The sequence below is a fragment of the Hylobates moloch genome, unplaced genomic scaffold (assembly GCF_009828535.3).
Source record: "Hylobates moloch isolate HMO894 unplaced genomic scaffold, HMol_V3 SCAFFOLD_22, whole genome shotgun sequence".
Lineage (NCBI taxonomy): Eukaryota > Metazoa > Chordata > Mammalia > Primates > Hylobatidae > Hylobates > Hylobates moloch.
In genome coordinates, this window is record NW_026652297.1 from 11,934,407 (window position 1) to 11,958,989 (window position 24,583).

Genomic DNA, 24,583 nt, shown 5'->3' on the forward strand with positions numbered 1-24,583 from the left:
TTTTTTTTTAAAGTATTTATTATAGTAAAGGTTACTGTTGTAAAACATTAGTGACTTTGGTCCATATCTATCTTATTTGCCATTTGTCTTTAAAACATTTTACATTATTTGCATCATAAATTGTAATTTTATGACTATACATAATTGGTTTTTTCCTGACCCTTGGAATGTTACAGTTTCATGTAACTTTTAAAAAAATTAAAACACTGTAGACTAAATGTACTGATAAGTACATAATGAACACATTTAATTACCACAGTAATTAAAAAGTCCTGATCTTTACTTCTTAAGATTAAAATTCATTAACTTGCAATCTCTGGGATTTCTCTATTATCCACAATGAGAGTATGAATAATCCCTTCTCTCCGCTTCCCACTACTGACAGCCTTTATGTAACAGTCATGGTTCCCGATACTGAAGTGAGTTTCAGTCCCATCATCTACAAACTCACCCTGGAGCAACAAAAGAAGAAGGAATTAGTGGTGCAGAAACATTTATCTCTGTCTAGGGCATTCACACCATCTAAAAGTACTAGTAGTACAATAAAATAATGTATTAGTTAAACAATAAGCTTTGAAAAACAAAGTCTAAAGCTTGTACTTAGATGCTTTTACATTTCTGTTATGAATTGAAAGTTTCCTTTTTATAACCCCTACAATCCTTAAGAATCTTAAATTCGCTGGGCGCGGTGGATCACGAGGTCAGGAGATCGAGACCACGGTGAAACCCCGTCTCTACTAAAAATACAAAAAAATTAGCCGGGCGTGGTGGCGGGCGCCTGTAGTCCCAGCTACTCAGAGAGGCTGAGGCAGGAGAATGGCGTGAACCCGGGAGGCAGAGCTTGCAGTGAGCCGAGATCACGCCACTGCACTCCAGCCTGGGTGACAGAGCGAGACTCTGTCTCAAAAAAAAAAAAATCTTAAATTCTTGGGGGAGGAATATAAACCTCATGGCTATGTGTCTATAACATATGTTTTCAAAAATAAAAATGATAAATACGACATTTATTAGTTATTTATAATATACTTCAAGTGATCTACCTGCCTCAGCCTCCCACAGTGCTGGGATTACAGGTGTGAACCACTGCATCTAGCCAGGGATGGAGTGTTCTTAGCCACTCTGAAAATCTGATTCCTCCGGGTATAAGGTGGCTTACAATAAAATATACAGATAACAAAACCAAACACCACTAAACCTATACCTGTTCTGTTCAATACAGTAGCCACTGGCCACATGTGGCTGGCTATTGGGCACTTGAAATTGACTAGTCTGAAAATAGATATGCTGTTTAAATATAAAATAGACACTGGATTTAGAAGACCTAGTATGAAACAAAAAATTGTATAAAGTAACTTTATACTGATTACATGTTAAATAATATTTTTGGTATATTGATTTAAATCAAATATAATATTTAACTTCACCTAAAATTTTTTCAAATATGGATACTAGATAAATTAAAATTACACATGAAGGTCCTATCTGTGCCTCATATTATACTTTGATTGAGTAGCAGTGATCTAGAGTAAAAAGATTAGCGCCAGGTAGCACAGGGAAGGAAGGAAGGAAGAAGAGGCTTAGAGGATAAAAAAAAAGATTTATGCCAGAAAGCAAAGAAACCGAAAATCAGACTTAAACCCTCTGGCTATTAGCTTCCTGGCAGCCAAAGTAGATAGAACAAGGCCCCCCAGTTAACAATACCAAGCCAAAGAAGGCACAGGATGCCTCCGGTAGAGAAGCCTTTTCCTAGCTCTGGGAAGGATGTGGCCAGTGGCTCCTTATGGGAGGTGTGCTGAATACCACAAGCATGTCCTTGGGTGCAGTGTGTTCTTGTCCCCATTTTTAATACTGAGCCTTGAAAAAGGACTTCGAAAGAAAGGGCAAGGGTTAGGTAATATAATCTATACAAGTAGCTTCTTGGCAATTGGACAAATATATAATTTTGGCACGATGCTTTGAGATAAAAAGGAGAAAATAAGCTGTAACTCACAGGCAACCAGATGAGTTTGTTGTGGGTACGTACAGTACTGGGGAAGGCTGCCTAGATATGGAGCTGCCCAAACTGCCCTGCAAACTAGGTTGCAGTTAGAATGAGAAGGCAATTGTGTTATAAAGAGCTATTTTCCAAACACATGTAGTTTCCTGTTAACTACTACAAAACAAAGACATGTGGATAAATATTATTTTCACCTTTTTACAACCACAACAACATTCTTTGTGTATGTGTGTGACAGGGTCTTGCTCTTGCCACCCAGGCTGGAGTACAGGGGTACAATTGTAGTTCATTGCAGCCTTGAACTCCTGGGCTCAAGCAGTCCTCCTGCCTCAGCCTCCTGAGCAGTGGGGACCAGGCACACACCACCATACACAGCTAACTTAAAAAAAAAAATTTATAGAGACAGGGTCTCATCAAACACCCTGGGGTGGTCATGAGCTCCTGGCCTCAAGTGATCCTCCCATCTCGGCCTCCCAAAGTTACAACTGCATTTTATTTTTTTTGAGACAGGGTCTCACATTCTGTTACCGAGGCTGGAGTGTTGTGGTGCAACCTTGGCTCACTGCAGCCTCAACCTCCCTGGGCTCAGGTAATTCTTCCACCTCAGCCTCCTGAGTAGCTGGGACTACAGGCATGTGCCACCATGCTCTACTAATTTTTGTATTTTTAGTAGAGAGGGGTTTCGCCATGTTGCCCAGACTAGTCTCAAACTCCTAGGTTCAAGGAATCTGCCCGTCTCAGCCTCCCAAAGTGCTGGGATTACACGCATGAGTCACCTCGCCCAGTACAATCACATTCTTAATACCATAAAACAGCATTATCTTTACATGTGCACTGGAAAATTTCTTGAGTGTGGGAGGAAATGCGATTCAAAAGTGCTGATTCTCTATCTAGAGAATTCCAGGGTAGGAAAAAAAGAACAGGAAGAACCACCAGGTATGGCATTGGGCACACAGTAGGTATCTGAGCCATGTTAGTGGTAACTGGAGTTTTTCCAAAGGGGGCCATAAAATACTGAAACACTCTCCAAGCCTCTCTGCATAAAAGAAGTCTCTGTCAGTAGATTTAACCCAGAGAGCAGCTCAAGCACTCAATTTTGAGTGAGCCCAAATTAAATTCTTCAGGACTCAGAAACAGAAAAGCATTCATCTTTGTAGCTTTTAAATTTCAATTTATTGATTAATTTTCTTAGAGATGGGTCTCACTATGTTGCTCAGGCTGGCCTAAAACTCCTAGGCTCAAGGATTCCTCTCAGGTCAGCCTCCCAAGTAGGAAGCCACTACAGACCTGTGCTACCACGTGTGGCTTCATCTTTGTAATTTTTGATTTCTGGCTTTGTCACCTCCTCAGAAACAGCTATCAGACCAAGTAGGTTCTAGGTGGTCTTCTGAATGAATTAATCCCAGACCTCCTTTCCTCCAACTACCAAAAGCACCTTTTCTCACTGTCTTAAACCTATACTATACAAATGAGATAAAAGCAACTACAACATGCAAAATGTGACCAGAGAAGAGAGCTTCCAATTATCTCTAGCCCTGATGTTCACATCTGGAGCCAGCATGAAAGGTGGGTCCCAGGGATAGCACTCCCTGCTTGGCCCGCAGACCCCATAAGACATGGGGATTACCACCCAGTGATTTCGGCTCCTAGTCCCACACTTTCTGTTTCCCACCCTCTCCCCTGTGCACACTACTACTGTTTCATTCCTGCTTGAAGTTCACTCCTACATTCATCCCATCCACAGCCATAGTAATCCAAGCACCTGATAGCAAAAGGCAAACACACTGGAGTCTATCTAGATGGGGATTTCAGTGTGCCTGGCCATAGTCACTGGGGTAGCCTCTTTCTCCCTGCATTGGCACTGCTGGTCTAAAATTGCACTTGTCCTCTGGGGTTCCTGAGAGTGCCCTTTGCTGTTCATCTACCTTTGCATCATCTGATATTGTATCACTCATTTTACAAAAATCTCGCTTTCAGAAAAGAACCATCTGCTTTGAGTGTATGGTACAAAGCATTCCTAAAGTGTGATCTGTGGACCAGTAGCATTAGCAGCACCTAGGGAAATGTTAGAATTAGCATTTTAACAAGATCCCAGGCAATTTCTGTGCATGCAAGTTTGAGAAGCAGTGATAACGCACCACTTCAAATGGATAAACACAAGAGGACACCAACCTTTGGGGATATAATTTTTTAGCTAGGCGCTCTTTTTACTGGAATTTTACTTGCTATGCTAGAGCCTGGTCCAGGACAGGAAAGGGAGAGTATGAAGCTGGTGCCAGCTAAGAACATAAGTTGTTTCCAAACTCACGGTACCAGGCACCGTCTAGCAAAGGTTTTCAGAATCTGGAGTCAGGAGTACTTAATCCCTTTTTTGTTTTTATCAAGAGGGCTTTGGTTCATTATAAAATCTCTATAATTAGGAAATGCAGCAACAATTCAATGGTAACTTAGACAGATGGCACTTAGAGTCATCAAATAGTCAACTTACCGCTGTCTCCAATTTTTTACCATTGCACCATACATCCATAGTATCTTTTTCTGTAAAAGTAACATAAAAACTTTAAGTTATAATTCTGTGAAGTTAACTTTTCCTATTTATTACTTTAGGAGAGGATTGATATACCAGATCTCTAAAACTCTTATTAATATTCCAAAACCCAACAACACTTTTTCATGGCTTTCATGGCTTGGAGACTCTCCTAAAATTTGAAGAAGCTGTGTTTGTTCTTTGTTCATAAAACTATAATGAAACAAAACCACCTTTTAAGAGAAAGTTATGGTCCTAATACAAATTGATGAAGCCTTATGAAACAAAATGAATCCAAAAGGACAATCTTTAAAGAAGGATGCATACAGGCCGGGTGCGGTGGCTCACGCCTGTAACCCCAGCACTTTGGGAGACTGAGGCAGGTGGATCACGAGGTCAAGAGATCAAGACCATCCTGGCTAACACGGTGAAACCCCATCTCTACTAAAAATACAAAAATTAGCCAGGCGTGGTGGTGGGTGCCTGTAGTCCCAGCTACTTGGGAGGCTGAGGCAGGAGAATGGCGTGAACCTGGGAGGCGGAGCTTGCAGTGAGCTGAGATCGCACCACTGCACTCCAGCCTGGGCAACAGAGCAAGACTCCATCTCAAAAAATAAATAAATAAATAAATAAATAAATAAATAAATAAATAAATAAAAAATAAATAAATAAATAAATAAATAAATAAATAAATAAATAAATAAATAAAAAAGAAGGATGCATACAGATGAATGTGAGGATTGACCTTTCCGTACAAAATGCCCTTCAATATTGACCAGATGACTCCCCTGCCTCCCACACTCACCCAACTGGATGATGGCACAAAGAGACCACTGAAAGCAGCTGCCACAGGGTTTATATAGGATAGACAGCATGTCCGCTTTAGAAATCTAGTCCAGCTTCTTACTAGGTAGTACAATAATGTCTACTCCTTTTCATAATGGTTTCACTTTAGAGAAAAATTATTGGATTACAAGTAAAAAATAGGTATACCTGGTGGACTGCACACTAAGGAACAATATGGAACAAAATGCTGCCCCGACACACTTAAATGGATCAGTTAACTTGCCATAGCTCACCTCAGGGTGGAGAAGTCCCCAGAGCCCCTTGCAAATGTTAGTGTCCTGAGGAGTAGCAGGAGAGAAGACTACACTAATCAAGAAGCCGGAAGTTGAGCTTTGGGTATTACAGGGAAGAAGAGAAGGAAGTATGGCCTGTTATGTGCACAAGGAGTCCGGGGGTCAGGTTTGAGGCGCCAGTCCAGGGTCTGACTGCCTGGCCATCTGCTCCAGGAACACAGTCTAAAGGGGGTTCTTTCCCTCCCCATACCTTGAGATGGAAGCCTCACTTAGAGATGGGAGAAAAGCCTTTGAGGTGCACTAGGTGGAAAAAGAGAAAGCCAGAGGGGTCCAGGAGATATGGGCAGGAGAAACCTCAGTGGCAGCCTTAGTAGAAAGCTGCTGCAGTCACAGGTGCAGGTAAACTCAACTTGTCCCAAGACATGATCAGTGCACACAGTGCTATGATAAACCACAAGGATGGTGGAAACTGGTATTTTACTTGCTATGCTCACTGAACATGTGCGTGTACTCAGAGTTTCTACAATAGCGTATTACCATGCCTCTGAAGAACACTACTAATCCAGGAGCCCTAAAAGAAAATGTATTAAATTTGACTACATAAAAGTAAAAAAAAAAGGCTGGGCGCAGTGGCTCATGCCTGTAATCCCAGCACTTTGGGAGGCTGAGGCAGGCAAATCACAAGGTCAGGAGTTCGAGACCAGTCTGGCCAACATGGTGAAACCCCGTCTCTACTAAAAATACAAAAAATTAGCTGGACGTAGTGGCGGGTGCCTGTAATCCCAGCTACTCGGGAGGCTGAGGCAGGAGAATTGCTTGAACCTGGGAGGCAGAGGTTGCAGTGAGCCGAGATTGCGCCACTGCACTCCAGCCTGGGCGACAGAGTGAGACCCTGTCTTGGAAAAAAAAAAAAAAAAGTCAAGCCACAGCACAATTGAAGAAAATGCACACACATTAGCAAAGTCATGTAATAAATGACAAACTCGGAAAAAAATATGTCAAACTCACAGCATGAACAAAGGACTAAACTTACTAATGTGAAGACTATGAGAAATCAAGGAGAAAAAGACCAACAACCAAAAGAAAATGGGGCAAAGGGCATGAACAGGCATCATGAGAAAGGAAATACAAAAGAAACTTAAACCTAAGACACTCAACCTCACTTTTGAAAAAGACAAATAAAAACAACCCTGAAATACCATTTCTTCACCTAGCAGGATGCCAAAAAATCCAAAAGTTTGGCTACATGTTCTGCTGGAGAACCTGGGGAAAATAGCTAATGGGGGTACAAAATGGTAAAAGTACCATGGAAGGCAAATGGGCAAAACCTATTAAGATGACAAATACAATTGGTCTTTGACCCAGAAGAATAGAAGTCCTACTTTCCTACTTCCAGAAATGTGTACTAATATAATATGTGTCCTGTTCCAAGAGGCATGCAAACAAAGCTATTCATGCAGCATTGCTTCTAACAGCAAAAGATTAGAAACAGCTCAAGTGTTCATCAGTTGGGAATGAGCTAAATACACTATTTACTCTTGAAATTTACTCTGCAGCTATAAAAAAGTATGAAAAAGTTCTTTAGGTTCTGATGTAAAAGGATCTTCGGAATATAATAAGTGAATAAAGCAAGATGCTTTTATGTGATAAGAGAGAATATGAATGAATCTGAATAAAGAATCTGAATCTGAATAAAGATTGAATCTGAATAAAGAAACACTAGAATGACACTAAAAATGGTTATCTTGATGGGGGAACATGGCAGATGGGAACAGGGATGGAAGCAAGACTTTTCAATGTGTCTTTTAATAGCATTTTGATTTCTGAATCTTGAGTATGTAACCTATTCAAAACGATATGTTAATAAAAGGACATATCTAGCTGATAAAATTTCAAATCTATTATGACTCAGCGGTGGATTTAGTGACTCATGGGAGGTGCTGCTGCATGTTCATCTTGGAGCATCTCCTCTTTACCTGCCTGCGGATTCCCTCAGCCACATGAACAATAGCTAGGGACTTCCCAGGTGAGTCCTGAGCAGGTTATGTTCTGTAAATGCTATCAGAGAAGAGAAACTTTTCAGAACAGAAAGAGAATTTCCTTCCATCATGAAGTTTCATATGTACTTTCCTCCTGCCAGCTTTATTTTCCTCCCATGGTATTCAGTGGTGTGGAGACTACAAGAGCTAAGAATGCTAACCAACCCTGTTTTCATTGCCCTTATATGCCTCACATTTTTGGGGTGGTGAAAAAAAATGCACATGATCTTTGAGGTCAGGTCTCAGCATCACTCTTTACTAGCAGTACCCTTTGGCAAGTCACCACCACTCTGAGTGTCCATTTCCTCAGGGGCAAATGAAGATGATACCACTTTTCCCATAGGCTGTTATAAGGGTTAGGAATAATTATATAAAGTGCCTAGTATAGTATCTGGCACATAATATGACCTCAGTAAATCATAATGTTTTGTTATTCAAAGCTTTTTTGTGGCCTTGCTCTAATTTCTCAATATAAAATTTAGCAAGTCATATAATATTGTTATTTGAAACTTGCCACATAACATATAAAAGTGAATTTTACCAGGAGACTCTAGAGAAGCCCATTCTTTGCCCATGATTAGTAATAATCACCACAAATAATATTTTTAAATTATTATCAATTTTTTTTTTTTGAGACAGAGTCTTGCTTGGTCGCCTAGGCTGGAGTGCAGTGACGCGACCTCGGCTCACTGCAACCTCCGCCTCCCAGGCTCAAGCAATTCTCCTGCCTTAGCCTCCCAAGTAGCTGGGATTACAGGTGCCCACCACCACGCCCAGCTAATTTTTGTATTTTTAGTAGAGACCAGGTTTCACCATGTTGGTCAGGCTGGTCTTGAACTCCCGCTCTCAAGTGACCGCTCTCAAGTGATCCACCTGCCTTGGCCTCCCACAGTGCTGGGATTACAGGTGTGAGCTACCACGCCCAGCCAAATTATTATAATTTTGAGGCAGGGTCTCACTCTGTCATCCATGCTGGAATGCAGTGGTGCAATTTAGCTCACTGCAACCTTGAACCCCTAGGCTCAAGTGATCCTCTCGCCTCAGCTTCCCAAGTAGTTGGGACTACGGGCATGTGCCACTACACTTAGCTAATTTTTAAATATATTTTGCAGAGATGAGGTCTCCCTATGTTGCCCGGGCTGGTCTCGAACTCCTGGGCTCAAACAATCCTCCACTTTGGCCTCCCAAAGTGCTCGGATTACAGATGTCAGCCACTGCACCTGGCTGACAAATAATATTTTTAAAGAATTCACAATGTGAGAAACACTGTTAAGTACTTTACATGTACTAAATCAATTAAACTTCACTCATATCACAACTCTGTGAGGGAGTTACATTATGCCCATTTTACAGATGAGGAAACCAAGGTTCAGAGGTTAAGGAATTTGCCCATCACACAGCTCTGATCCTGGAGCCTGCATTCTTCATAACTAATCTGTAAAATGTAGGCTGTAGTCAGCATAGTCCAAAGTTTGATGGATCCTGGAAGTAGAAGTGCAAGCAATATCAATAACATAGGCAATTTTGCCTTTACCTCAGTAAACAACTCTGGTCCCTTGCCCCTTCCAAACAGCAAAAGGGACAAGTTTGGGCTGAACTCTGTCTCATTTCCAGGCTCATGAGGGATTGCAAATGGATAGAGAAGAGTAAAGGCAGACAAGGAGTAAAAGGAGAAAAATAGATTTTTTAAAGACCCGAGATAATTCACAAGTAGATAAGGAGGCCCCTGGACATTTAAAAGAGAACTAACTGTATGCTAGGCATAGCTCAGGTAGTCTCTTCCATTTCTCCTAGGAAAAGTTAATATCAATTGTATTACAAGTTGGCAAAGCAGCTGATTAAGTACCTAAAATTAATTTAAAGGACTGGTTTCATCATCTTTTAAAGTCCCATATGTTCAAGTGTGTTAACACTAATCATAATCCTTTTAAAAACTAAAATTTCCATTATTAATGAGATCCAGTGGTTCTAAAACTTTAATGCAGGTTGAGTAACTATATTCCTAAACATATCACTATGAAATTTGGAAATATAACGGATAAGATGAGCTCCCAAAACCTTCTGGAAAGAAAAAAATGAGATTCAGATTGGCACAAAACTTTTCATTTAAAACAATGAAGAGAAGCTACTGGAATAAGGGTTTCAAAAATTCTGAGAGAAAGTGAATTTGAAATTAAAACTCTGTACTGAACAAAACTATCAACTTAGCATGAGGATCAAAGTAATGTTTATTTCTTAGACACCCTTTATCAGGAGATTACCTAAGGATATATTCCAGTAAACAAAGATGAAAGCAGGAGATGTGGGGTTCAGTAACTGGAAGAACAAAAGAGTTCCATGAAAGAAAGCCTAGGGTGGCCACAAAGCAGCAGACTTGGATACTGAGAACAGGACAACAGACTCCCAAGAATATTGTTGTTAAGAATGAAAAGAAGGGTGGGCACAGCTGCTCATACCTGTAATCCCAGCACTTTTGGAGGCTGAGGCAGGAGGATCACTTGAGCCCAGGAGCTCGAGATTAGCCTGGGCAACATGGGGAGACCCTGTCTCTACAAAAAATTTTTTTAAAGTTAGCCTGGCATAGTGACATGGACCTGTGGTCCCAGCTACTCGGGAGGCTGAAGCTGGAGGATCACTTGAGCCCAGGAGGACAAGGCTGCAGTGAGCCATGTTCGTGCACACCACTGCATTCCAGCCTGGGCGACAAAGTGAGACTCTGTCTCAAAAACATAAAAGAATGACAAGAATTCCAAGCAATAGAGAACATGAGTAAAACTGCTAACAGACATAGGAATATGGGCAAAGAAAAGATTTGTTTCCCATAAGAAAAGAGAAACCCAAACAGGAAAGCTTAGAAAAACAAACAAAAAAAACTCTTCAAAAAGTCCTAGACTTTGATAATTTTGATCTGATGCAGTCCTAAGCCTATTGTTATCTAGGAAAATATTGCTTTCTTACTGATAAATCCTAAATTTCCAACTGCCTTTAAGATATATTTATAAAGAGAAATACCAAATAATACCAAAATCTACATCAATATTACTTTTTTTTTTTTTTTGAGATGGAGTCTTGCTCTGTCACTGTCACCCAGACTGGAATGCAGTGGTGCGATCTCGGCTCATTGCAATCTCCGCCTCCTGGATTCAAGTAAGTCCCCTGCCTCAGCCTCCCAAGTAGCTAGGATTACAGGCATGTGCCACTATGTCCTGCTAATTTTTGTATTTTTAGTAGAGATGGGGTTTCACCATGTTGGCCAGGCTGGTCTCAAACTCCTGATCTCAGGTGATCCGCCCACCTCTGCCTACCAAAGTGCTGGGATTACAAGCATGAGTCACTGCACCTGGCAATATTACATTTTTTAAAAACCTAAATTTATAATCCTCAGATCCATCACTATAAAACCTGGCTTAAGATATCTTATATATAAAATGGTAGATTAAATGAATGCTTCATTTACTCAGGACACATTAGAAATACACCTGCTGGACAATATACACACCTGCTAGACAATCCCAAGCAGATGGGAAACAAAAAGATTTTTTTTAATGTTTTTAAACAAATGAAATACACCTGCACTTACACTCCCTCTTCTTTTCAAACCTCCATAGAAGGTCTGAATAGTTACAGGAATTAAACAGACATTATAAAAAAAAAAAAAAGTTCTGCGCAAACAGCACTAACTTACCCAAAACAATTCTAAAGTTCTCACCATCCATGTGTAATACCCAAGTATTGGTGGTTTTTGATCTGTTCTCCATATACTTCTTGAGACTTTTCCCATTAATTTCCAGAGTATATTCATAAGCAAAACCACTGATAGCGTCTATATTTATGGTTGCTTTTGTCTTTGCAGCTCCAACATAGAATGTTTCTTTGCCCACTAATTTGAACATCCACTCTTTTCTTATCTCTTCCTACATAATAAAATAGAAAAATATGAAACAAATGGAAGAAAAATTGATATCTAATTTTAGAAATAACGTAAAGTGAACAAAGGCAATGCCATTTAGATATAATTTTATTGCCCAGCGCGGTGGCTCATGCCTGTAATCCCAGCGCTTTGGGAGGCTGAGGCGGGCAGATCATGAGGTCAGGAGTTTGAGACCAGCCTGGCCAACAGTGAAACCCCGTCTCTACTAAAAATACAAAAAATTAGCAGGGCATAATGGCAGGTGCCTGTAATCCCAGCTACTTGGGAGGCTGAGGCAGGAGAGTCGCTTAAACCCAGGAGATGGAGGTTGCGGTGAGCCGAGACCCGCCACTGCACTCCAGCCTGGGTGACAGAGCGAGACTCTGTCTCAAAAAAAAGAAAAAAAAAAGATATAATTTTATTAATTTATGATGCCAAGGTTTTAGAAAATAAAAGCATTTTAAGTTTAAATATTACATGCTATATTCCATGAATTCTATAACTATGTTTGCTTTACACAACAAAATGATACAGATCAAAAACATGACTATAAGAAAAAAAAGCCCTGAATTCACATATGAAGATGCTACTTTAACAAAATCAAGTTTCTCTATATATCATATTTTACAAAGTAACGTATTTTCTTCCTACCTTTCCATCTACATATACTACTCTTTTGCCTGATGTAGTCCCATGTTCAAATTCAATCTTGTGGACTCCGTCACTTAAAGCAACATCCCAAACAGCTACGAGATCTGTCATTTTTTCTAGGCTGTAAGGAGGGCTAAAGGAATAAAATAAAGCAATTATAGTAGGCCAAAATACTAATTAAATAACCAATTAATCCTTCCAAGATGAAAATACTAGATTAAAACCTCTAAAATGTCAAAATGTTAAAGTGACAGTACCTAAGAAATTCTACTCACAGTACATTAACTATTTTCTCCCTCTTGTTCACTCTTCCTTTAAGATACAACTGCTATATATGGGTACATAGTCCGATTACTTCTAAAAAAAGCCACCTTAATATTAATAGGATTAAGAATGCATCAGTTTATCCTGGTCAGTATTCTAGATTAGGATACAGTATAATGGGTGGAAAGGTCAATAAAAAGTCTTTATTCTTCTCCCACCAGCTCCCATGTAAAAACCATGGTATTTAATTTTATCTCTCTTTTTCAGGTCTAATCACTCTAAAACAAGAACTCTCCAAACCTCCCATACTTAAACTCATACTAGGGGTTTGTTTTAACAAAAAGCTTCCAATTTATTATACTAAGACAGAAAAAAGTCATGGAAGAAATGCCCTATAATAAAGATAAAAATAATTTTTAAATGTTATGAAAAATATTCTTGGCATTATTACAGGAAATCTTATTTTAAACAAATAAAGGACTTTGGGCTGGGTGCAAGGGCTCATGCCTGTAATCCCAGCACTTTGGGAGACCGAGGTGGGCAGATTACTTGAGCCCAGGAGTTCCAGACCAGCCTGGACAACATGGTAAAACCCTGTCTCTACAAACATATTAGTCACACATGATGGTGCATGCCTGGAGTCCCAGCTACTTGGGATGCTGAGGTGAGAGAGCCACCTTAGCCCAGGAGGTTGAGGCTGCAGTGAACCATGATTGCACCACCACGTTCCAGGCCAGGTGAAAGAGTGAGACTGTCTCAAAAATAAGAAATAAATAAAGGATTTTGGTTTGTCAGAGATTGCTGGCATATACTTCAACATATATTTTTGATGTCAATATATCCTATGTGAATGACATAATACATATATAATATCTAATTAATATTTTGATATTGGTGTATCTTTTTAGCTTTGACAGAAGTATCATTTATTACAGTAATAATAATCATAGCTAACAGCTATTAAGTGATAACTATGCGCCAGTCACTGTTCTAAGAGCTTTAAATATATTAACGCATAGAATCACCATGAGATGGCTACTATAAGTATCCTTATTTTACGGATGAGGCTTAGAGAGGCTAAGGGTTTACCTAAGGTTACAATGACATTAAGTGGCAGAGGTAGGATTTAAACCTAGGATTCTGGCTCCAAAGCCTGTTCTCTTAACTACGTCTTCCTCTTTGTTCACCCTAATCTCCTCTGTATGCTCTAAACTGAAGATGGTAAATGGATTTTATATCATTTTGAAGTGGTTGCCAAGAACTCTGTGCTGACAGAAATGAGGAGACCTCACATCAAGGCTCTACTGAAATGGATGCCATGTTACTGGTGGCTACCTCCACGCCAGGTATTTAGTACTCCTGCTCTAAATCATACAAAAGCAGAACCATGTTTTCTGCAATTTTACAAAATGTATTCTTAACAGAGCATCTTGGATAAATCACTCTTTTGAATGATAATAATCTTGAAAATGTCAAAGGCTACTTTACTGCAATATAAGACATTTACCTTTCATCATCTTCAAAGATAGGACTGTCATCTCCAGATGCCATAGTTGGCAAAAACAGTCTTTAATCCAATTAGCAGCCAGGAAAGAAAAAAGCAGAATTGCAGCAAAGAAAGACTGAAAGCAACAATGATGACATCTACAAAGGGTTTTTCTAATTTTGCAATCCATTTATTAAATTACATGGAGTTTCGTATGAAACAGCTTCTACATAAAATAGAATTGCAATCTTTAATTTTCAGAGAAACATGTTACATCGTGCAAATCAGTCAGTCATATTTTTCCCTCTTATGGATTTATAATTTCTTAAAGGTATACTTTATCAAAACTAAAGAACAAACTCTCCTTTGTTGCAAGTGTTATAGCATATCAGAGCTGCAAGAGACCTAAGAGATCCTCTGGGTCCTATGCTTCTCAAATTGAAGCACAAGAAGCCCCAAGGCTATGAGTCAGGGAATACATCAAACTCCAGGATAAACACAATGTATCTTCTGAGAGCATGAATGTTAAAGTGGCAACTAATTTAAAAAATGTAATCTTTATTTTAGAAGACTACACTATGGTGGAACATAACTTTTAAAATCTTTTAGGTAACTTCAAAGAACTGATGAGTTTGCAAGAAGCAGACAGGGATATGCTGGTCTGCTCTCAAAGAGTGAACTTAATTTATCCCCTTACTTAAGCCCATTTAATTTACTAGTGCCAATGATGAATCCACAAAAGTTAATGTGGCTTGCTCACGTAACTGGCAGGATCCAACCCAGAACTAGAGCCCAGTACTATGCAATGAACGAAACAGTAACTGGGCTGCAGTGTTAATTAAGCTGTACTAAAATCAGAAGTGCACACAAATTCACATGCATAGGAAACCCTCACATTTGAAGATTTGAGATTAACAGTTTCACTCCTGCCAAAGTATCCTAAATTCAACTATTTTTTTGCTTCCAAGATCTAGTTTAGCCCTTTTCTTAATTAGTACCTGTTTCCTACAGATGCTCAAGAATGCTCTCTCCTGGCTAAAAATGGGAGACTGCTAACCCTTTCTGTCTGGAAACAACCAGAAGTCACAAATTATTAAAAAGTTTTTTGTTTGTTTTTGAGACAAAGCCTCACTCTGTCCTCCAAGCTGGAGTGCAGTGGCATGATCTCGGCTCACTGCAACTTCTGTCTCCTGGGTTCAGGCAATTCTCATGTCTCAGCCTCTTGAGTAGCTGGGACTACAAGTGCATGCCACCACATCCGGCTAATTTTTTGCATTTTTAGTAGAGGTGGGGGTTTTGCCATGTTGGTCAGGCTGGTCTCGAACTCCTGGTCTCAAGTGATCCACCTGCCTTGGCCTCCGAAAGTGCTGGGATTACAGGCATGAGCCACCACATACCCAGCCAAAAAGATATTAAAGAAGAAATCAGCACTCATAAAAGCAATCCGACGGGCCAGGAAAGCCAAGAATTTTAGAATAAAAACTAGATAAATATTTGTACCTAAAATAAATCTCTTTTATAAAATTAGCACCACACAAATTTGTAAACTTTTCTACTCTTAAGGATTATCCCCTATGAAACCAGAGGGTATCCTACAACAATAAAAACAAAAAGAATACATAGCAATATGATAAGCCAGCCAGGCATGGTGGCAAGCACCTGTAGTCCCAGCTACTGGGGAGGCTAAGGTGGGAGGATCGCTTGAGCCTAGGAGTTAGAAGCTGCAGTGAGTGGCTGCAGTGATCATGCCACTGCACTGCAGCCTGCACGACAGAGTGAGACCCTGTCTCAAAACAGGTATCTATATATATACTATATATAATATATAGTTACTATATACACTATATATACTAAATATACTATATTATATTTAGTATTTTGGCCTACTATAATCTATATATATAGATTATATACTATAATTATATACTTATTATACTTATATAATTATACTTATATATACTTATATAAATATACTTATATAATTATATACTATATAATATAGATTATATACTATATACTATATAATATAGATTATATACTATAATCTATATATAGATTATATACTATAATCTATATATAGATTATATACTATAATTATATATAATCTATATCTATCTATATATAGATACTATATATACTATATTATATAGATTATAGTAGGCCATCATCTATTATATATAATAAATGATACTTATCTATTATATATAATAGATAGTAGATATAGATATATAATATACAGATATATACTATATATAAATAGTATCTATGTCCAAAATAATAATATATATTATATATAATAGATATAGATAGATAGATACTATATACATACATATATATACACACACACATACATGTATATACACAATGTAATTATATGTACTCCAGCCTGGGCGACAGAGTGAGACCCTGTCTCAAAACATATATATATATATTTTATATATATAGATATGATATATAGATATAGATAGATAGATAGTATAAGATAGTATAATTATATGTACTCCAGCCTGGGTGACAGATATAGATAGATAGATAGGTAGATAGGTAGATAGATAGAGATATATATAGATATACATATCTGTTTTGAGACAGGGTCTCACTCTGTTGCCCAGTCTGGAGTACATATAAATACTATATATATATTTATATACATATTATATTTATTATATATAAATATTATATATAATATATAAATATATAATATATACATATAATATATAAATAATATATATAATATATAAATGTTATATATAATATATACATATAATATATAAATATTATACATACATGTAATATAAAAAATAAGCCAAACAGCATAATATAAACTTTGATAAGGCATCCGTTGTAAATCAGAATGTATTTAGGGGTGCTATTCAAGTTTTGCTCTTCAATTTTCAGAGACTCTAGAAAGTTCAGTAATGTAGGCATTCAAACCTAAAACAATTACTCTGTTTTCTATTATAAGGAATTCCAAATACTACTAAATCACACTAAGATACAACATCTTAATTATAATATCTTTTCATGGAGAAGTATAAAAGGCAATACCACCAATTATAAGAAAGATTAGAAATCATGATCACATTAAAACATTTTTTCTTCTCTAAACTATGAACAATCATTCGGGCATTCAACAATTATATAAGGACTACCTAAAAAAAAGCAATTTTTAATTCTCCAATAATTAAAAGTGTACATGATAGGAGAGAATTATAAACAAAGATAAGAGTAAGTACTGAAGCAATTATCTGGCAAATTTGAAGCATTCTAATTCTACTTATATAACTATATATCAAAATTGATGTTTCTTCTTAAACAAAATTACAAATCAATATAAAATTTGTTACTCTGCCTGTTTTTCTCTGATTAAATAAGAAAAATGCTGTTTTAATACAAAGTTAGTAATATTTCAATTTTCTTGTTCATGCTATCCATTATTTTAAGCAAAACACTAAAAAAATCTTTTTATAAATGGTTAATAATTATAAAATATTTTTATAATTACTCCTTGGAGTGTGCATGGTGGCTTATCCCTGTAATCCCCGTACTTTGGGAGTCTGAGACAGGAGAATCATTTGAAGCCAGGAACTTGAGACCAGCCTGGTCAACATAGTGACACCAAAAAAAAATAGCTGGGTGTGGTGACATGTGCCTATAGTCCCAGCTACTCGGGAGGTGGGAGGATCGCTCGATTCCAGGGGTTTGAGACTGCAGTGAGCCATGACCATGCCACTGCACTCTAGCCTGGCCAACAGAGCAAGACCCTGTTCCAAAAGCAAAACAACAACAACAACAAAACAAAAGAAATTATTCTCTGGAACATTGAAAATATATTCAGCTTATAAAAGGCTGTAATACTTCAAATTTTGTACCATTTTAAAAGGCAGAGATTAACTTTAAAAACTGCTTTCTATGCAAGGATTAAAGTGACCACTACCTTATAACAACAGCCTTAACCAAAATATGAGACAGTCATATAATTTTCAGCACTGGAAAACAAAAAACAATAAAATCACCTGGTCTAGCCTCTCTCCTTCATTATGGGGAAATCAATAACACATATCCCTCCAAGTGCCATCTCCACTGCCAGTCCTGGGTTCTTATTACCTATCCAACTTTCTAACAAAGCTGTAGAGGGTGCCAATAATGCACACAGAGCAAAGAAAACTTTTCAAATGATCTTACCACAAACAATAATTCCCATCAACAAATCCCATCTAATGTTTAAGAAAAATGTCCAAAATCAACTCTGCCTCCTGCTTTTGGGCTTCTCTCCTATCTCCTATCCCAGCAGTTTCACTAGTCTTATGACCTCTGTCACTTTACACATTCCATTCCAATCTCACCACTTTAAAATTTAATTGAAATTGCTCTTCTGGCTCAAAAGCAGGAGAGCACACATGGAAAACACTCTTAATAGCCACAAATGCAACAGGTTAACAGACTGACATCTGTTTTTTGGCCATTCATATCAGGGAAAATCATTAAAAACCACTAGTCAACTCATCAAATGCACGTAAAAATATGCCCACTAGTGAGTCTTTAGGGAAACATGAAATAAAATAGAGATTTAGGTTAGAGGTCTGAAAGGAAGTAAACATGAATAATTACTCTAAAAGGCACTAAAGCACAGAGATCAATGTTTACTTAAACAGACTTTAAGATACTTTGGACCATCAGCTGATTTTTCATTTTGAGAATATCCTCACACAAAAGTCAACTTACTTCCTCCGTAACTGGTGATTCTCTGGATGGTCTATACAAAGTAATATCAGAATGAACAAATGTAATCCATTAACTCAACAAATAGTTAAATGCCCACCAAATGTTCTGAAAGCACTCCAAAGTCAAATACAGATGGTCCTCGGCTTACAGTGGTTTGACTTAATGATTGTCCGACTTTAAGATGGTGCAAAAGAGATACGTGTTTGGTAGGAACCATACTTTGAGTACCCATACAACCATTCACTTTCAGTACAGTACAAAAAATTACATGAGACAGCCAACACTTCATTGTAACATAGGCTTTGTGTTAGATGATTTTGCCCAACTGTGGGCTAAGGTAAGTATTCTGAGGACACTTAAGGTAGGCAAGGCTAAGATATGATGTTTGATAGGTTAGGTGTATTAAATGCATTTCTGACTTATAATATTTTCAACTTGCAATGGGTTTATTGGGATATAACCCCATCACAAGTCAAGAAGCATCTGTACATGTTTTTGTTTTTGTTTTGAGACAGGGTCTTGTTCTGCTGCCCAGGCAGGAGTGCAGTGGTATACTCAATGCTCACTGCAGCCTCAACCTCCTGGGTCCAAAGGATCCTCCCACCTTAGCCTCCAAAGTAGCTGGAACCACAGGTACACACCACCACACCCGGCTCATTTTTGTATTTATTGTAGATACGAGGTTTCACCATGTTACCTAGGCTGGTCTTGAATTCATGGGCTCAAGTAATCCACCTGACTTGGCCTCCCAAGATGCTAAGATTACAGGCATGAGTCATCGCACCTGGTCGTACATGTCTTTTAAAATTTTCTATGGTTTTGTATGATTTGCAGCAGCTATGCTCTATTTGTTTTCTCAAGGGGAGATGTACCTTCACAACAAAAGTTTTCTTATGATAAATGTCCAGCCTTCAGTTTTTCCATTCAACATTTATTTGAACCTGCTATAGAGAGATACTGTACTAGATGCTGTCAGAAATTTGAAGAAAATCTTTCTTTTTTTTGTTGTTTTTTGAGATAGGGTCTCACTCTAGTCATCCAGGCTGGAGTGCAGTGGTGCGATCTCGATTCACTGCAGCCTCGACCTCCTGGGCCCAAACAATCCTCCCACCTCAGCCTCCTTAGTAGCTGGGACCATAGGCATGTGCCACAACACCCAGCTAATTTTGTAATTTTTTGTGAAGATGAGGTTTCACCATGTTGCCCCAGCTGGTCTCAAACTCCTGAGCTCAAGCGATCCTCCCACCTCAGCCTCCCAAAGTGCTGGGATTACAGGCATAAGCCACCATACCCAGCCTGAAGAAAATGTTTCTGTCCTTAAAGAATTTGAGAGTTCAGAAATAAATCCACATTTCTGTGGCCAAATGATTTTTAACAAGGGTGCCAACTCTAACTGGTGGTGAAAGAATAGTCTCTTCAGCAGATGTTATGGGGAAAACTAGATTTTCATACACAAGAGAATTAAGTTGAACCTCACCTATCTCACACCATATACAAAAGTTATCTCAATGATCTAAATATAACAGCTAAAACCACAAAACTCTTAGAAGAAAACATAGAGGTAAATCCTCATGACCTCGGATTCGGCAATGGATTCTTAGATAGGACACCAAAAGGATAGCAGCAAAAGAAAAAAATAGATAAATTGAACTTCATCAAAAGTTAAAACTGACTGGGTATGGTGGCTCACACCCGCATTCCCCGCAATTTAGGAGGCCAAGGTGGGAGGATTGCTTGAGCCCAGGAGTTCAAGACCAGCCTGGGCAACATAGGGAGACCCCATCTCTACAAAAAAATTTAAAAACTAGCCAGGCATGGTGGTGCATGCCTGTAGTCCCAGCTACACGGGAGGCTGAAGTGGGAGGATCACTTAAGCCTGAGAGGTCAAGGCTGCAGGTGAGCTGTGATTGCACCACTGCACTCCACCCTTGGCAACAGAATAGACCCTGTCTCAAAAAAACAAAAACAAACTAAAATTTTTGTGCATCAAAGGACATTATCCAGAAAGTGCAAGGACAAGGATGACAGAAAATATTTGGAAATCATATATCTGATAGAGGTTTCATATTCTGAATAGATAAAGAACTCTACTGCTCAAAAACACAAAAGACAACCCAATTTAAAAATGGGCAAAGGGGCCGGGCGCAGTGGCTCATACCTGTAATCCCAGCAATTTGGGAGGCCGAGGCGGGTGGATCACCTGAGGTCAGGAGTCCGAGACCAGCCTGGCCAACATGGTGAAACCCCATTTCTACTAAAAATACAAAAAATTAGCCAGGTGTGGTGGCAGGCACCTGTAATCCCAGCTAGCTACTCGGGAGGCTGAGGCAGGAGAATCGCTTGAACTCATGAGGCGGAGGCTGCAGTAAACCAAGATCGCACCATTGCACTCCAGCCTGGGCAACAAGAGCAAAAGTCTCCAGAAAAAAAAAAGGCAAAGGACTTCAACAGATATTATTCTAAAGAAGACATACAAATGGTCCATAAGCATATGAAAAGATGCTAAACAACATTAATCACCAGAGAAATGCAAATCAAAACAACAATGAAATACAACTTCACATCTACTAGGATGGCTATACTAAAAGTAAACAAAAAATAATCAGTGTTGGCAAGGATGCGGAAAAACTGGAATCCTTGTACATTGCTAGTGGGACTGTAAAATGGTGAAGCTGTCATACAAAATGATATGACAGTTCCTCAAAACCTAAATAGAGAATTACTATATGACGTAGCAATTCTGCTGCTAGGAATACACTCAAAGAGGTTGGAAATCAGCCACTCGGACACCTGTATACTATTGTTCATTGTAGCATTTTCCAATAGCCAAAAGATGAAAACAACCCAAGTTGTCCATCAACATAAGAATAAACAAAATGCAGTATATACACTTGATCTTAGCCAAAAGGCTGAGAAGTGATAAAATGAATATATATACAAAGGATATTCCTTTTTATTCAGCCAAAATAAGGAGTGATATTCTGACATATGCTATAACATGGATGAACTATGAAAACTTTACCCTAAGTGAAATAGCCAGACAAGGCCGGGCGCGGTGGCTCACGCCTGTAATCCCAGCACTTTGGGAGGCCGAGGCAGGTGGATCACGAGGTCAGGAGTTTGAGACCATCCTGGCTAACACGGTGAAACCCCGTCTCTACTAAAAATACAAAAAAATTAGCCGGGCATGGTGGCGGGTCCTGTAGTCCTAGCTACTCAAGAGGCTGAGGCAGGAGAGTGGCGTGAACCCGGGAGGCGGAGCTTGCAGTGAGCTGAGATCACACCATTGCACTCCAGCCTGGGTGACAGAACGAGACTCTGTCTAAAAAAAAAAAAAAAAAAAAAGCCAGACAAAAATGACAAATATGATTCCACTTATATAAAATACCCAGAATAGGGACATTCATAGAGGCAGAAAGCAGATTAGATGTTCCCTGGGAATGGGGGAAGGGAACAAGGAGAAGTCTCAAGTCTCTTTTGTGTTGCTACAAAGGAATACCCGAGGTTGCGTAATTTATAAAGAAAAAAGATTTATTTAGCTCATGATTCTGATGTCTGGAGAAGCTCAAGATTGGGCATCTGCATTTGGTGAGGGCCTCAAGTTGCTTCTACTCATGGCAGAAGGCAAAGGAGAGCGGGCTGTGTAGAGAGCACGTGACCAGAGAGAAAGCAGGAGAGAGTGGGCAGGTACAGGCTCTTTTTATCAAACAGCTCTAGTGAGAACTGATAGAGCAAGAACCCACTCACCTCCAAGGGAGGGCATTAATGTATTCACTGGGGATCCGCCCCCATGACCCAAACACCTCCCATTAAGCCCCACTTCCCAATACTGCCACACTGGGGATCAAATTTCAACATGAGATTTGGTAAGGACAAATATCCAAACCATAGCAGAGTTATTGCTTAATGGTTACTGTGTTTCTGTTTAAGGTATTGAAAAGTTTGGCAAATAGATAGTGACAATGATCGCACAATACTGTGCATGTACTTAATGCCCCTGAATTGTACACTAAAAAATTGTTAAAATGGCAAATCTATGTTGTATATATTTTACCACTTCAAAAAGTTAATTATATAAGAAAGAATTGTATACTTTAAATGGGTGAATTATGTGGTATGTGAGTTACATTTCAGTAATGTTGTTAAAAAAAAAACAAAAAAAGAAAAAAAAAGCAGGTGTCCTGGCTGTAGTGTTTCTTGGGATGCAACTGCACCGGTAACCAAAAGATGATAACATCTGTCCTTGTCCCCAATTTCCACTTCACTCAGAAATATCTGTCACATAGATCTCTAAGTTACAAATTCAATTTAATAAACACGTCATATTCTAAGTTCATCCAGCATACCAGTAGTTATTGGGTACTTATGTACCAGGCTCTGGGCAGGGCACTAACCTCAGAGTGGGAGTCTGGAGAGACCAAGAGATGATTATAGCACAACCATGGGAGTGTCCTCATAAAGGGAAGCAGCATAGGATAGAATGGGCCATAGAGGAAGAGTCCTAGCTCTGCCAAAGAAGGCTTTGGTTTAAATTTTTGGAGAAAGTGGCCAGGCGCGATGGCTCACACCTGTAATCCCAGCACTTTGGGAGGTCAAGGCGGTCAGATCACTTGAGGTCAATAGTTCGAGACCAGCCTGGACAAAACGGTGAAATCCTGTCTGCAAAAATAGAAAAATTTGCCGGGCAAATTTGTGCGGGTAGCGCACATCTGTAAATCCCAGCTACTCCAGAGGCTGAGGCACAAGAATCGCTTGAACCCGGGAGGTGGAGGCTGCAGTGAGCCAAGATCATGCCACTGCATTCCAGCCTGGGCGACAGAGGGAGATTCTGTCTGAAAAATAAACAAATGAAACTTGGGAGCAAGAAATTAATCCACTGTTGTTTTTAAACTCTTATGCATGTACTTAATTTTCAAGATTCTATGACCAAACTGGAAAATGATAAATACAAAAAACCCTCTATTTTTGCAAATATTTTATTAAAATGTAAATAAAAAGGATGAAAAACCATATTTCACTTATTTTCACTGATGGAGATGATGCCAAGCACGTGAAACTTTTTACATGTCTTCAAAGAAAGCTTTTTGAGTATCTCATACTTACCCATCAATCTTTTAAAATCCCTTCCCTAGCAACCCAACCCCTAAGTTTCAGAGCATGACTTAAACACCAACATGTTGCCACTGTTCATCCAATCCACCTGAATTTTGCCTTAACTTAGGTTTATTCTTATTGGGGACTGAAATGATTCGTTCAAGATAAACCGAAGTCACTTTAAAAATTACTCAGATGATAGTAGTTACTCAGATGCTCATAGTTCCCTTTTCAGCAAAAGTCCCCAGGTAGGGCCAGCCAATAATGCAAGTCACACTCAAGTGTTGACATCTTCATCTCCGGGCCGGCCCCTTATGAAGTGAGGGGAGTCTCCAGTAAAATCACTCAGGAAGCTCCTTGAGCCAAGTATTCCCAAATGCTACTTACTGGAGGTACAAAAATGAAAATAGCTTTTCTGAGGGCCATTTCACAATCTATACCAGAAGACTTGTGGTATAGATCGTGGATTCTATCTTGTTTTAGAACGAATCTTGTGGGATTCATTCTACACAAATGATCACGCTCAAAAACCCAGATGCAACGGTACTCAATGAATTACTTTTTGCAATAACTAAAAACTGAAAACCACTTGTACGCTCACCATCAGGGAGAAACTACATTTAGTAAATCACAGTCCAAAGCCATGCCAGGAGTCAGGGATGGATGACGTAGTCAACCTGACACACAGGAATGTACAGTGGAGGGAGAGAGAGAGAGAGTGTGTGTGTGTGTGTGTGTGTGTTTCAGCACTTTATGATGCAGGTTCTGCAAAAACAAGCCCCGCCCATATTACAAGGAAAAACCGTCTGGAA

The 24,583-nt window shown here is 39.0% G+C and overlaps 2 protein-coding genes and 1 pseudogene across 8 annotated transcripts in view; 1 reads left to right on the plus strand and 2 right to left on the minus strand.

Annotated features, from left to right (window-relative positions):
• LOC116462074 (peptidyl-prolyl cis-trans isomerase A-like) overlaps nt 1-296 on the plus strand; it is a 6,967-nt gene extending 6,671 nt beyond the window's left edge. Inside the window, exon 2 of the mRNA XM_058433733.1 lies at nt 292-296. Within this exon, the coding sequence (XP_058289716.1) occupies nt 292-296 (5 nt within the window). The remainder of the gene's footprint in view (nt 1-291) is intronic.
• Nucleotides 36-24,583, minus strand: part of FAIM (Fas apoptotic inhibitory molecule) — a 33,025-nt gene continuing 8,477 nt past the window's right edge. For 4 of the 7 annotated variants that reach the window (XM_032144375.2, XM_058433621.1, XM_032144376.2 and 1 more), the window contains exons 2-5: nt 12,203-12,335; nt 11,327-11,555; nt 4,485-4,534; nt 36-452 (exon numbers count right to left, since the gene is read on the minus strand). In XM_032144375.2, the coding sequence (XP_032000266.1) occupies nt 303-452; nt 4,485-4,534; nt 11,327-11,555; nt 12,203-12,335 (562 nt within the window). In that variant the 3' untranslated portion in view covers nt 36-302. Of the gene's footprint in view, nt 453-4,484; nt 4,535-11,326; nt 11,556-12,202; nt 12,340-13,973; nt 14,034-23,073; nt 24,451-24,583 lie in introns of those variants that run through there. The other 3 variants (XM_032144373.2, XM_032144374.2, XM_032144378.2) reach the window with 2 other exon arrangements.
• LOC116462185 (U2 spliceosomal RNA) lies at nt 21,440-21,598 on the minus strand (annotated as a pseudogene).